Source organism: Agelaius phoeniceus, chromosome 1, assembly GCF_051311805.1.
Source record: "Agelaius phoeniceus isolate bAgePho1 chromosome 1, bAgePho1.hap1, whole genome shotgun sequence".
Taxonomy (NCBI): Eukaryota; Metazoa; Chordata; class Aves; order Passeriformes; family Icteridae; genus Agelaius; species Agelaius phoeniceus.
In genome coordinates this window covers 17,705,273-17,717,852 of record NC_135265.1, presented here as the reverse complement: position 1 = coordinate 17,717,852, position 12,580 = coordinate 17,705,273, and the positions used below count along the sequence as shown (strand labels likewise).

The 12,580-nt window shown below is 40.4% G+C and overlaps 1 protein-coding gene across 5 annotated transcripts in view; it reads right to left on the bottom strand.

Moving 5' to 3' along the window:
• The window catches only part of PRTFDC1 (phosphoribosyl transferase domain containing 1), a 43,490-nt gene extending 39,515 nt beyond the window's left edge, over positions 1-3,975 (bottom strand). For 3 of the 5 annotated variants that reach the window (XR_013180981.1, XR_013180982.1, XM_054633530.2), the window contains exons 1-2: positions 3,877-3,969; positions 154-260 (exon numbers count right to left, since the gene is read on the bottom strand). Coding sequence is in view for 3 of the 5 variants with exons in the window: in XM_054633530.2 (XP_054489505.1) it covers positions 154-260; positions 3,877-3,921 (152 nt within the window). In the remaining 2 variants the exon portion in view is untranslated. Of the gene's footprint in view, positions 1-153; positions 261-3,275; positions 3,415-3,876 lie in introns of those variants that run through there. The other 2 variants (XM_077173980.1, XM_077173988.1) reach the window with 2 other exon arrangements.
• Positions 3,976-12,580: the final 8,605 nt, after the last annotated feature.

The following is a 12,580-nucleotide window of genomic DNA, read 5'->3' as shown; positions in this document are numbered from 1 at the left end:
ATTTAAATTTCCAAATATAAATATCCAAGTTTTTAACTTATAATATTTTAGGACAAAGATCATACATGCACTGTATATGGATGACAGCCTTTATAAAAAAGAATAATACTACTGACCAAACAATTTATTTAGTAACATTCAAGCTACACATACCTGTCAACAATAATGCCATGAGGAATGAGCACATTTTCCAGGTCACCATAGTAGTGCTGAGGATAAGTGAACAAATCCAGACTGTATCCTGGCCAATTGTCTGAAATCTGAATATCAAACAGAACTGTCAAGTACACTTCATGGTGTTTGACATTATGTAACTGATACAGAATCAGCATTCTAGTACACTCTGTTGGATGGATTCATTGTGTGCCATACTTTCTTCCAGTTACAATTTAATATTTTGCTTTTCCCATTAATCATTTTGCTTCTCAGTATAACTCAGAAATCAAATGCTACAGTTTTTTACCCACAGAATGTGGGAAATCTCACCTGAAATTACAAACAACTAGACAGACAAAGGAAATATTTAATACTAAACTAGTGGCAAAAGTAAGTTTCTAAGTATTTTCAAACTCAAAGTGCAATATATTGCCAGTAAGAAGGGATTTTTCAATGGGAGATTCAATGGTGGAATTAAAAGTCATAAAATTCTATATTAAAATGGTACATTTCTAGTTTAGAATGACTTAAAGTCATAAATAAGTAAATAGATAAGTATTCTACAGATGAAACAGTGCACATGGAGAATAATTTATATGGTTCATGGATGATATCTGTACAAATCAGTGAAAAACTGTACTTCTTCCTAAAGGTGAGGTTCTTAATTTAGATGTCATCAAAGATAAGTGATTACAAAATGTTTGCATCTCACCTCACCTCACCATGAAACTAGTCTGTAAATCCATATATTCACAGAAAAAATAATTTACAGACTTAATATACATTGGTTTTGTAAGTATCAGAATACAGAGATTAGATCTCACAACATACAATGGTGGTAGAGATTAAGAAGGTCAAAAGTTAGCCAACAATTGAAGGCTTCAGAAAGCTATGAAATGCAAAGTCTCCAGCACAGAAACTAAACAAACTCCAAAACAAACATTTTCCCTATTCCTTATGAAAGACAAGACCTGCAGGTTCACAAGGTACCTTGAAATCATTAGAAAGCTTTGCTTCAATACTGGTTCAAGATAAAAAGCAACACCTAATAGGTTTTCCCTACAATCATAATCCTCAAGTCACACATTGTCTTTCTACAGCTTGGCTACAGGAATCTTGAGTCCATGGAGAAATGATGACAAACTTGCCATTGTGCAGTGCATGTCTTAATGGCATTTTTGCTACAGACAATCTTTGAAGGACCATCACTGAAACCTCTGTTTACCATTTTATTGTAGAGCAATAAATGGTTTCTCACAATTTTGGCTAAGATAACATATTTGATGTTGAGCTGTTCCTCCACAACCCCTCTTTAACTCAGACACAGCCCTGCTCATGCTGTACTGAAACACTGTCTTGCCTTGTGTATTTTGTGCTGCCTGGGGGCTTTTTTTGCATATTCCTTGACAGCTACAGACACCTTGAATGGCATGTTTTCTTAACTCTACCCAAAAATTTCTGCATCAAAAAAGTTCCTCGTTGGCAACTGCTACTGAATATTTGCCCACGAAGGGCATGACTGGGAGATCACTGGAATCAATGAAAGCTCTTCCCTTGACTTACACAAGCCTTGAAACTACACAAAAGAAAAAAAGTTACTTAGTTGTGTTCCTCATTTCCATAGAAACAGGAGATTATAAATATCCTCCTTGGCAAGGTTTTTAATTAGAGCAAATCTTGTCCCAGAAACACTGCTGCAGTCGGCCTGCAAAGACTATTTTCCCATCTGCTTTTTCAGTGCATGGGGGGGCTGAAACTTTTAAAACATTTTTTAGCAATGAACGGTCTATTCAAAAGCATTTTAATACAAACTGAAACAATTTCATTAAGTGTTACAAACACCCACTAGCAACCCCTGTCAGTGTTGTTACTTCTGCATTCTTGTCAAATTGCAGGGTTTCAGTGTGATGCAGATGAAATTAAATGGATAGAAGCTGCTTTAGAATTCATACAAACCAATAACTTTTACTTAGGTTACAGTAAATCCTTTATAAAACAGGATCAGGATGAAATTTTGATTGTCCCATTTATCCTTCTGGTTCTCTAGAACAGGAGAACATTAACAGTGTAACACTACAACAATATTGAAGTTCTTGTTTACAAGTGCTTGCTGGCATTTGACAAATAAGATGAAATTCACGTGTACCTTCAAATTAATTATTTCTCTTATATAATAAGCCTTTTTCACATTCTTCTTTCTTTTAAACAGCCATTTCCCAACAAGCCTAAGAAATTCTCATTTATCCTAAAGCTATTCACAGTGTTATGCTATAAGACAAATTTCAAGTAACTGTAAATTCTTAGGACTATTCTGTTTAAGAATTTAAAAGGCCCTTGAAAATATGAAGGAAAAAATTTATATTGTTTCAGAAAGAAAACAGTGTTCAACTGGATAAGTAAATATATATTCTAAACACATTGGCATGCTCGTGTGTAAAAAAATTCCTACAGTGAAAGAAAGACCTACTTTTAAAGTTCAGGCTTTGCATGTTTGAATAGCCCAGCAGATACTCTTCAGTAAGTCTTTAAAAAGTTGATGTGAATGGATACAAAAAGGAATACAAATACATGGCAATATACAAAAGTGTTCCCCTGAAGCCTAAGAGACAAGCTGAAGCCATTCAATTGCAATACGTTTAGAAGAATGTTGTTTGTTTTCTTGTCTGGCAAAGTGAGCACAGGTGAGGTTTGAGCTCAGTCCTCAGCTCCAAGCAGCATGAAGCAAAGTCCAGCTTTTGTAACTTAAACGATGCTGCACTGGACTTACTGCAGGTGGGGTTTCTGGGGAGTTGAGCAGAAAAAATTAAACCAGTGCAGCGGAACATGGTCAGGCACGTTCATGTCCTTCTTTGCAATAACCTCCTATTGTTTGGTGATATGTGACCCACTTAAGGAATGTAATTTATCACACAGGTGTCAGGAGACGTGGCGGATGTGTGGTGTTTTCAGACAGAGCTCGAACACACGGGACAGGTCCTTCAGAAGGGGGATGCAGGGGATGGATGTTGGATTGGACAGTGTGACCATTGCTGACACAGGTGGCCCTGGGCCACGATCTGGGTGGCTGACCTGTGAACTTTCTGTTAAAATCCTAACGCCACACTAAAATAAGAACATACCTAAGGTGGTGGCAGTGATGGCATTTGCTTCACAGGAGAATCTGGGGTGTTTATCAGAGTAGGATCACATTCATTCATTTTTGCACCATTTATCCATCCCTACAGGCACTCCAAACGCACGGCCAAGGTTCGGGCTGTTTCCCACCCCGGCAGAACACGGGCAGCAGCCCAACCCTCTCTCAGGGCGCCCGCAGACTCCCAGCGGCCTCTCAGAGCTCCGGTGGGAGAAAGACACCTCGGGATGCCCGAGGATCCTCATCCCCAGTACTCGAGGAGCCTGGGGAAGCACGGCCACGGCCACAGGAGCCGCTGGGGTGGTACCGGACCGTGTTTTCACGGCGGAAGCCAAAGGCGCGGCCCAGCCCAACACGCCCGTCCCCCTCCGGCAGCCGCAGCGGGGCCGGGGCCGGCGCAGGGTGAGGGGAGGCGGCCCCAGCACCGGCCGGGGGACGCGGAGGAAGCGGGGGAAGGGAAGGGAAGGGCGCGGGGGTTCACCACAAAGCTCCGGGGGGTTTTGGGGAAGGGAGCCGGGGACCGGGGAGGCACCGCGGCCGGCGAGGGGCGAGCGGCCGGGCCGGGCCGTGCCGCGCTCCGCATTTACCACAACGCCGCGGCCTCCAGCGCTGCTCCCGCCCTGCCCGGCCATGTTCCTGCGCGCGCCCGCCCGCCCGGGGGGCTGCGGCGGGGCGGGGCCGCGGCGGGTGCGGGTGCGCGGGGCGGGGTGCGCGATGTGGGATGCGGGGTGTGGGGTGTGGGATGCGGGATGGACGGTGCGGGATGTGGGATGCGGGATGCGGGGTGTGGGATGCAGGGTGCGGGGTGCGGTATGCAGGATGGGCGGGATGCAGGGTGCGAGATACAGGATGGGCGATGCGAAGAGTGGGATGCGGGGTGCGGGATGCAGGATGGGCGGTGCGAGATGCAGGATTGACCGTGCGGGATGCAGGATGAGCGGTGCGGGTTGCGGGATGAGAGATGGGCGTTGCGGGATGCAGGATGAACGGTGTGGGATGCAGGGTGCGGGATGCAGAATGGACGGTGCAGGATGCAGGATAGGCAGTGCGGGATGCGGGATGCAGGATGGGCGGTGCGGGATACAAGATGCAGGATGCAGGATGGGCAGTGCGGGATGCAGGATGGGTGGTTCAGGATGCAGGGTGCGGGATGCAGGATGGGCAATGCGGGGTGCGGGATGGAAGCTGTACAGGTATAGGTACGGTAGGAATGGTGGAAAGGCTTTGGCAGGGCTGGCCAGGGGGCCTGGCCTGGGTTAATTGGTAATATTAAGCTGGTGTGGTTTAAACTGGATTTTAACTGGATTTTCTTGTACTCCAGGGAAGGAAAAATGAAATTTCCAACAGTTCAGTAATCATACTTTCCATCCTCGCTGTCTTCTGGAGTCGCTGCTCCTTCCCACCACCGTGCACATGCTGGGGCAGGCTGTGTCTTCCTATTGCCCCCAGCCCATGCCCGTGTTGCCTATGCTGTCTGTGCAGTTGGAGATAAACAGATCAGGCACCAGGAACACTGCAGCTCTCTGCCACTCCCTTTCAATTCTGTTAAAATTATTATTAATATTTTGCTTTCACTGCCTCACAGATCAGAAGAAGCTTGATTTTTCCTTGGCTTACTCTGATCATTGCCTACCTTTACTTTCCCATATAAAAGTTCAAATTTGGACTTGCTCCATCCTTTTTGTATCCTGTCTTTTGTGGAAAATGGTAGCAAGCCTCTCTGCCCACTGTGGATAAAAATAGAGCTTTTGAGTTTCTTGGAATTGAAAGTTGGTTATAATTTCTAATATCAATCTGTCAAATACACAGCTGGTAGAATTCTGCTGGTAGAATTTTGCTGGTAGAATTTCTAATATCAATCTGTCAAATACACAGCTGGTAGAATTCTGCTGGTAGAATTTTCTATCCTAGAAAATATTGAAGGAAGAAAACGTTCTTTTTAAGGGAGACCTAGGCATAGTGAAATATTCTAAGTGCTACCTGAGGGGCTCTCACCAACCAAGTAGGAAACATTTCAGGTTGGAACACTGCTATTCTAGAATGTGGTCATTGTCACTTCTGGTCACAACAGATGGATCCAGGGAGAAGTTATGGGTATGTCTACACAGGGAGTTTGGTGTCCAATGTGGACTAGTTTACAGGTGCATCCTGTTAATGCACTTACATTAGAACTGATAGGACAATTCTTAGGAATCTGGTGTTAAGAATGCTTCTATAAATTAATCACTAATTAAAATCTGGTGAAGTATTAGAACAGTTGAAGATTATCTTGTGATAAATGATTTGTTTCTTATATTAAGCCAGGGGTTTTTGATGAATTAAGGAACTGTTCTTTAAAGAGCTATTGCCACAACAGACAGCATGTCTGAAAGAACAAAAGACAAGGTTTACGAAGTGTCAGAAGTCCATTCCAGAATATATCTGCCTCAAAGTAGTGCCTGTATATCAACACTCAAGTGTACTGAGAAAAAATAGTTCCTGTTCCTGTAAAATAATAAGTAGTGAATCTGATAAACAGCATATGCCGACTTGTACAAACCTACATAAATCAAATAAAAATTTTCATAATGGACAAAATCCCTAAATAGATTTGCATTTCGATTCCATGTCAACATTTCATATAACTATTGAGAAAGAAAGTTTAATGTTTCATCTGATCTTTGGGTTAAATGCTCCTGATATGTATCCACACTTTTCAGGATTTGAAGACTCTCCTTGTCTGGAAGAATGCCTCCCAAAGCCCATATTTGCCCTAAAGCCAGCCCAGTCAGAATCAGTTACCACCAAGTTGCCAATGAAGCTGCTGTTGCATTTATGTCACAGTGCTGAACCCTGTGGCTCTGAAGCTATTTAGATTACAGATAGAAACTCAAATCAAATTCTGCCACTCCTATATTAGGACTGTTTTCTTCTACCTTTCAGACTATTTGGGTTACTGCTATCAGCGCTTTCTGTATTTTTAACCATATTCTTTATCAGACTACTGCAATATGAGGGATTGTTCTGACTAACTACAGACAGGATTAATGCTTTGAAAAGCATTAACATGAGCAGGACACTAAAAAATAAATTCCTCCAGCATTGTGCTAGAAAACTCAAGCAGGAGATGTTTGTTCTTCCTATCAAGATTGGATGAATGTGTCTGTCGAGTCTTTGTTTTGATATTCTTATCTTCCAGCATTTTACAGGGCTCACTAAAGTGTAATGAAGTGTCATGTCTTGCTAATAACAATAAATATGACTAAGGAAATTAAAGCCTAGATAAATTTAGCTGGGGTACACTTTGATAGTACTGCTGTCAGCAGCCACACAGCCAACCCACAAAGCTGCTCTCCATGGAAGATTTTTTCATTGGCACAAATGGTAATACATTTTGTTTAGTTTTGTTGCAAATGACACAAATTCATAGTTCTGTGAACTCACAGAATTAGTATAAACCAGAATTAATGAGGTTTTTTGTGCATGATGGAAATGAAGCTGCTAAGGATTTTGTTATGGAGCAATGTATACTTACTGAATGTTTGCTTTTTCTTTTACAGTATGAACTGGTATAGAATGAATGAATTTACAGTAGACTTTCAAAACTTATTTTAATTAGGGCCAAAATATGGTTAGTGAATATTATATATTTGGGGCTTAACTATGAAAAAGCCTGTAAACATTCTGAAGAATGTTCTTACTAATCTTTGTTTAGCTGTTTGTTTATGAACTAAAAATAGGAGGAAAAGAATAAACATTTCTAGATATACAACCAGGGGAAATGATCAAAGGGGAGAAGAACAAAGAAAATAAGAGTAGATAATACTAACAAGTAGGTCTGGACACATAGCCAAGAGCCATAAAGGACCAGATGGAAGAAGTGACACACAGGGAAACAAAGCAGGGTTAAGACTGATACACAAATCCCATGTGAATATATTTATGCTTTTGGCCTTTTACACAACTTTATAATTTCAATTAGACATCTATTCCTCTCTTACCATGTTACTGATAAAAGTAGGATATGCCCACCCTTTCACAACTGTAATGTAAAGAAATACTGAAAATAAAAGGTTGGGGGCAGGGATATAGGAAAACAGTCCAAGGCAAATACCATTATGGAGTTACCCATGAGCAACCTTTACAACTGCATTATGTATTCTGCTTCCAAGAAGCTATAACAAATATTTGACAACTCAGTCTAATATGTAAACACCAAAACTAGACAAGAAAAGCATGAAAATCCAGAATATTTCAAGAGGTATGGCTTACCTAGGTAGAAGCTTGCCAATTAGGGGATGAAGTAAGAGCTCTTTTTCTTGTTCTGCCTGTTGCTGCAGCTGTTATGTGAACAGCAGAACTGTAAACAATCTTATCAAGCATAAACTTGCATTTCATAGTGGTTACAAGTGAGCTACAACACACACACACACACCCCCAGTTGTGGCAGAGAAAGACATTTTTGGGTAAAATGGTTACTGAACAGATTATTAAAAGCAAAAGTCCAGCATATGTACAGTACTTTAGGGCATGCTGGAAACAATTCTAAATTGTTTGCATATCCAGTTTTAATATATTCCAGAATTTTGAGTTCTTGTGTATTACCTGAGGCAGTGACCCAGTGCACAGGGTGGCTGCTGGAGACCCTGAGTGCAGCAGAACATGTCTGGCAGACAGTGTTCCAGACATGTGGGAGAACATGAAGCAGGATTACAAGCCATTCCCCTACAGTAATGAACACAGAGGCCATAGGAAATGCTGCCCCATTTGCAGGGCTGGGGAGCATCCTGTGATGGGCAGCAGAAGAGATGCACACTGTTCTCTCTGACTCCTGTACTAGAGCAGGTGACAGAGCACCACTGCAGGCTGGAACCTGGCTCCTGTCTACTTCAACTTCAGCAGAATTACCATCATTTTAGAGGAACTGGAAAGTTTAGCTTTGAAGCAATTTCAGCATTTAAGATCTACAAGGGAAGCTTGGTCACAGTTAACCTGTACTGAGTCTGTGAGACTGACTTAGGCTTTGAAAATTAACTGCAGTAACTTTGATATCAAGAAAATGGCTAAAAGCTGCCATTCAAGATGCTAGTCTATTTTTTCAAATATTTTTAACCTTCAAATCACTGTTAGGCACTGTTTGACAGAACCCCAGGCTTTGACTTATTTGGTCTATGATAAACATCTTTAATACAAAACTACATTTTTGTTTGTTATTAATCTCACTGTGCCAAACTAGAGCAGCAAGCTTTGCTTTGCAATTTCCTGGCTCCTGAAGATACCCTTCCTGCTTTTCAGGTTCATGTTATTAATATAAAGTCCTTATAGCTGAAACAAATACATACAGAAATTTCCTCTTGTCCTTCAATACTAGAATAAACTTTATATTCTTTATAATATTATGGAAATATTTGCCCTAACCAGCTATTTAGACATACTGATGTTTGAATGATAAAGCACTGTTTTCAAGGAATGCTGCTCACATCATATCCTATGACAAATTCATCATGCATGACCATGAAAACTAGTCAGGGAGTTGTAACTATATCGTGGGTCACACCCAATGTAATGTATTTAACTGTTAGAGTTTGTTTTCTTTATAAGGAGGTTGTTCACTTGGCTTCATCCCTCTTTTTAAATTATTTTTTTCTTAATTAAAGTCTAGAAAAGTCTGCCAGACAAAAGAATTCAAAGTGTCTAAAAAAGAATTCAAAGTGTCTAAAAAAAACCCTAAACAAGTAAGAGTTTAAGGGCTTTTTTCCCCACAGAATAGCTCAGTTATCTTTGATATAATTTTGTATACTTCACAGCTTGCCTAAAATAAACAGTGCAGTAACGAAAGTTATTGAAAAACAGAGTCCCAAGAGTTCTCCTGTAGCATAGGACAGTGAATGTTCATGGCTGGACAGCCTCTGTGTTTTGTTGCAGCACAGAATGACCCATAACCCTAGGGTGCTGAAATGCTGGATTTCGACCATTTACTAATTTTATTGTTTGTGTAAAAGACAAATCCTTCCTCCTGATAAAACAGCAAAATGTGGTTGTTTCTTCCTTGTGCAGTGCTTGGGACCACATGTAGAACACTACTGGAGTTTTTTTCCTCCAAAGAGAAATTACTACATTGCTTCCTCAGCTTGAATATGGACCTCTAAGCAACATGAGATCCTTTAGAATGGGCCTCAAAGAACAGTTCTAGAGGTACTTGTCCATTTTTACAGCAGCTATTTGAATTATAGGATTGAGTCACCCGAATTTTCCATATGAGGGCTCTCACCTAGCAAGACTAAACGAATTAATTTTATTAATTTTGAGTAACCAATAGCTTTTAAACTATTCCATAGTGCTGTTTAGGCTCAAATCATAGTTCTAACTTTAGGCACACATATCCTGTATTTAAAAGAGATGAGCTCAAATTGCATGTCAGAAATCCCAAAAATAAGAAATGCAGTATTAATGGTTACCAGTGGAAAAGCCAGGTATAAGTCATTTACCATTGCATTTAAAAACATGCTATGACAAAGACATGAATAAATCATATTGCTCCAGGGAATAAGTTAAGTGCTTTAAATCTCATTTCTCTTCCTTCAACTCCTACTTTCCAGTTGCTGAAACAAATGACATGAGTGTTCTTGGAAAACAGATCCTTTTAGTAAACAACAAGAATCTTATTGCATGGTCTTCATGCCCAGATGATCATATTTATTATTACTGTTATTATAAGCACACAAGAGCTCTACTAACAGACAAAATTGTGTCAGCCACTAAGCAAAGAGAGAAAAACACAACTCATATGACTGATAGCTTAACAATCTAAGACAAGAAACAACAGGCTACAGTGCCAGGGGGGTTCGAGGAAACTGCACAGGTCAGCAAGATAAAGCCTTATTTCAGCTCACCAGCAGCTCAGCTGCTGTTAAAGTTTTGGTGAGCACCACTGCAAAGGACATTTGAGGAAAGATTTGAATACAAAGTTATTCCAGTGTTTGCATATTTCTGTGAATTTCTTCATGTTGTGTAGTCAATGTGGAGGCTGGCATGGCATAATGAATTAATACCACAGGCTGGTACTGTGACTGAACAGAAGTTCACTCTCCTAGCAGCATCAACGAGACCAGCATACAGCTACTATTTGGCTATGTCTGCCTGTCTACAACTATTTGTGCAGGTACAGTCTATAAAAAATTGTGTTTCATAACTTGCTGAAATTTAAGTCATATTTATATCAGCACCTTTTAAACAGTAAAGAAAAAACCACAAGAAATAACTCATGCTGTATTCCTACCATAATGCCACTTCTTAGCTGGGAAGGTGAACACTGTGAATTTACTTGTATTTTATTTACATAACTTTGCATGACAGGAAGGAGCAGGAGGAATATATAGTATGAAAAATCCTACAATCTAGGCATTTATGTGGTCATGTGTACATCACCACCTTGGATGGCCATTCATGGAAGGCAAGGCCATTCCCCCTTGGCTTAGTCATGCTCAATACACACCTGGGGTGGACAATGCTGCAGGGCTCAGCAGCTGCCTTCCTTGACTATGGGAAATGTCAGATGACCTTAATAACAGGGTTTGCCACCTGTCTCCCCTCTAATTATGTCATTAATATTATAAGCATCCTAAAGCTGAGGATGAAAGTGTGGACTAGGGCTAGCATTTATCTAGGATGCTATTAATCTGCATATATGTGAAATTTTCTTATCTGAAAGATGTCTGCCTTCATGAAGTCTGAAATTGTTAGATATATTGTGTTGCCTGAAATGTATGCCAATGAAAGGACTAGATTTTAGCTTCATGGCAGAGCCATCACAGCAGCAGTTTGCCATACCAATTTTCCACAAAAATATACAAGGGGTCAGAACATGCCCTCCCACAAAAAAAACTGCCTATAGAGACTATGAAAATGAATTCAGTGGTGAATTTCTCCCATTTTTCCCACTGAATTTTGTGAGGGGAATGAGGTTACCTCTCTAGGTTTTGAAGAACTGTCCCAGACTTAGTCTCCAGGAATGCATGCAGAGCCCAGAAACCCACCATGGTCTAAGATCAGCCACATGGAGCCCACATGCTCCTGTCAGAGCTGATGTTTGCTCGAGGCAATCAGGAACTCCCTCTGTTTGTGACGATGCCATATCTGATCCCTTCCTTCCTGAATATAAATAGTTTCATTCTCAAGAAAAGCCAGTGAGATATTCATCATAATTTCACGTTGCTATTTTTAAAAAATAGATACACAGCTTTGTCATGCACAACTTCCAACAGGAAATATTTTCAGTTTGTGGGAACATAACTCTTACTGAGTTACAATAGATTATTCATGCCCCATTTTTCATGTTTTATTATGGTTATCCAATTTAATATGGACAATTTAAAATTACCAGTTTTATAATTATGAAGTACTGAAGCAGTTTGATTATAGTCTTTGTTATTTCATTGATTATTAGTAACTGACTAGTGAATTTAAAGGATGTTTCAACTGGTAATGCTTCTTTTTAGCCTGTAGACAGACTTGTTTCTGTTAATATTTAATAGCTTTTATGGGGGAACAATTCTATCAGAACAATTGAGTTTATCCACCTTTTTCATTTTGTTATACCAATGGTACATATTAGTTGATTCATGAACATTATACTTTCAATTACTGGCATTTCCTGAACATATAAATACAGAGTTACATTCTTTGGATTCTGTAAATTTATTTTGTCAAATTTCCCAGAGAGAGCTAAAGGATAAGAACATTACCCTTCTGCGTGCATTTTCAATGATTTTCATTGCATTTTTTCTCCATAATCAGAGGTATAGGCGGGTCCCATGGAATACACACCAAAAGCCTCTCCATAGGGTGCATAGAAGCAATTCACATCTCATCATCTACCTGCAAAGAGCTCTATGAGGCTCAGGAAAAAAATGCCACAGCATTGTTGAAGGACACTAGTGACAGTCCACTCAGCTGCAGCAGGACACTGGCTTTGGTCTCTTCCTCTTCTGTTAAGCAGGAATATTTCTGCATCCCTTCCCATTCACTTCCTAATTTCCCAATAATGGATTAACATACTTCTGACAATGTCAAAAACCAGTCATTTACATGGGTGAATGAGGAATGTTTCTAAGTGTGGCCTAGCTGCTCATCGCAAATTTTGGGATAGGCCACCACCTATTTTGTATTCCATAAAGTTAGCACTGATGATAAGTGGAAGAACCAAATGCTGATCCTAACCTAAATCAGCCAGTTTGCAAATAAAGGCTGACAGGGAGGCAGTGGGAATGCATGCTCTTGTGGAGTCAAATCCCTTTTTTTTTTAATTTCAAG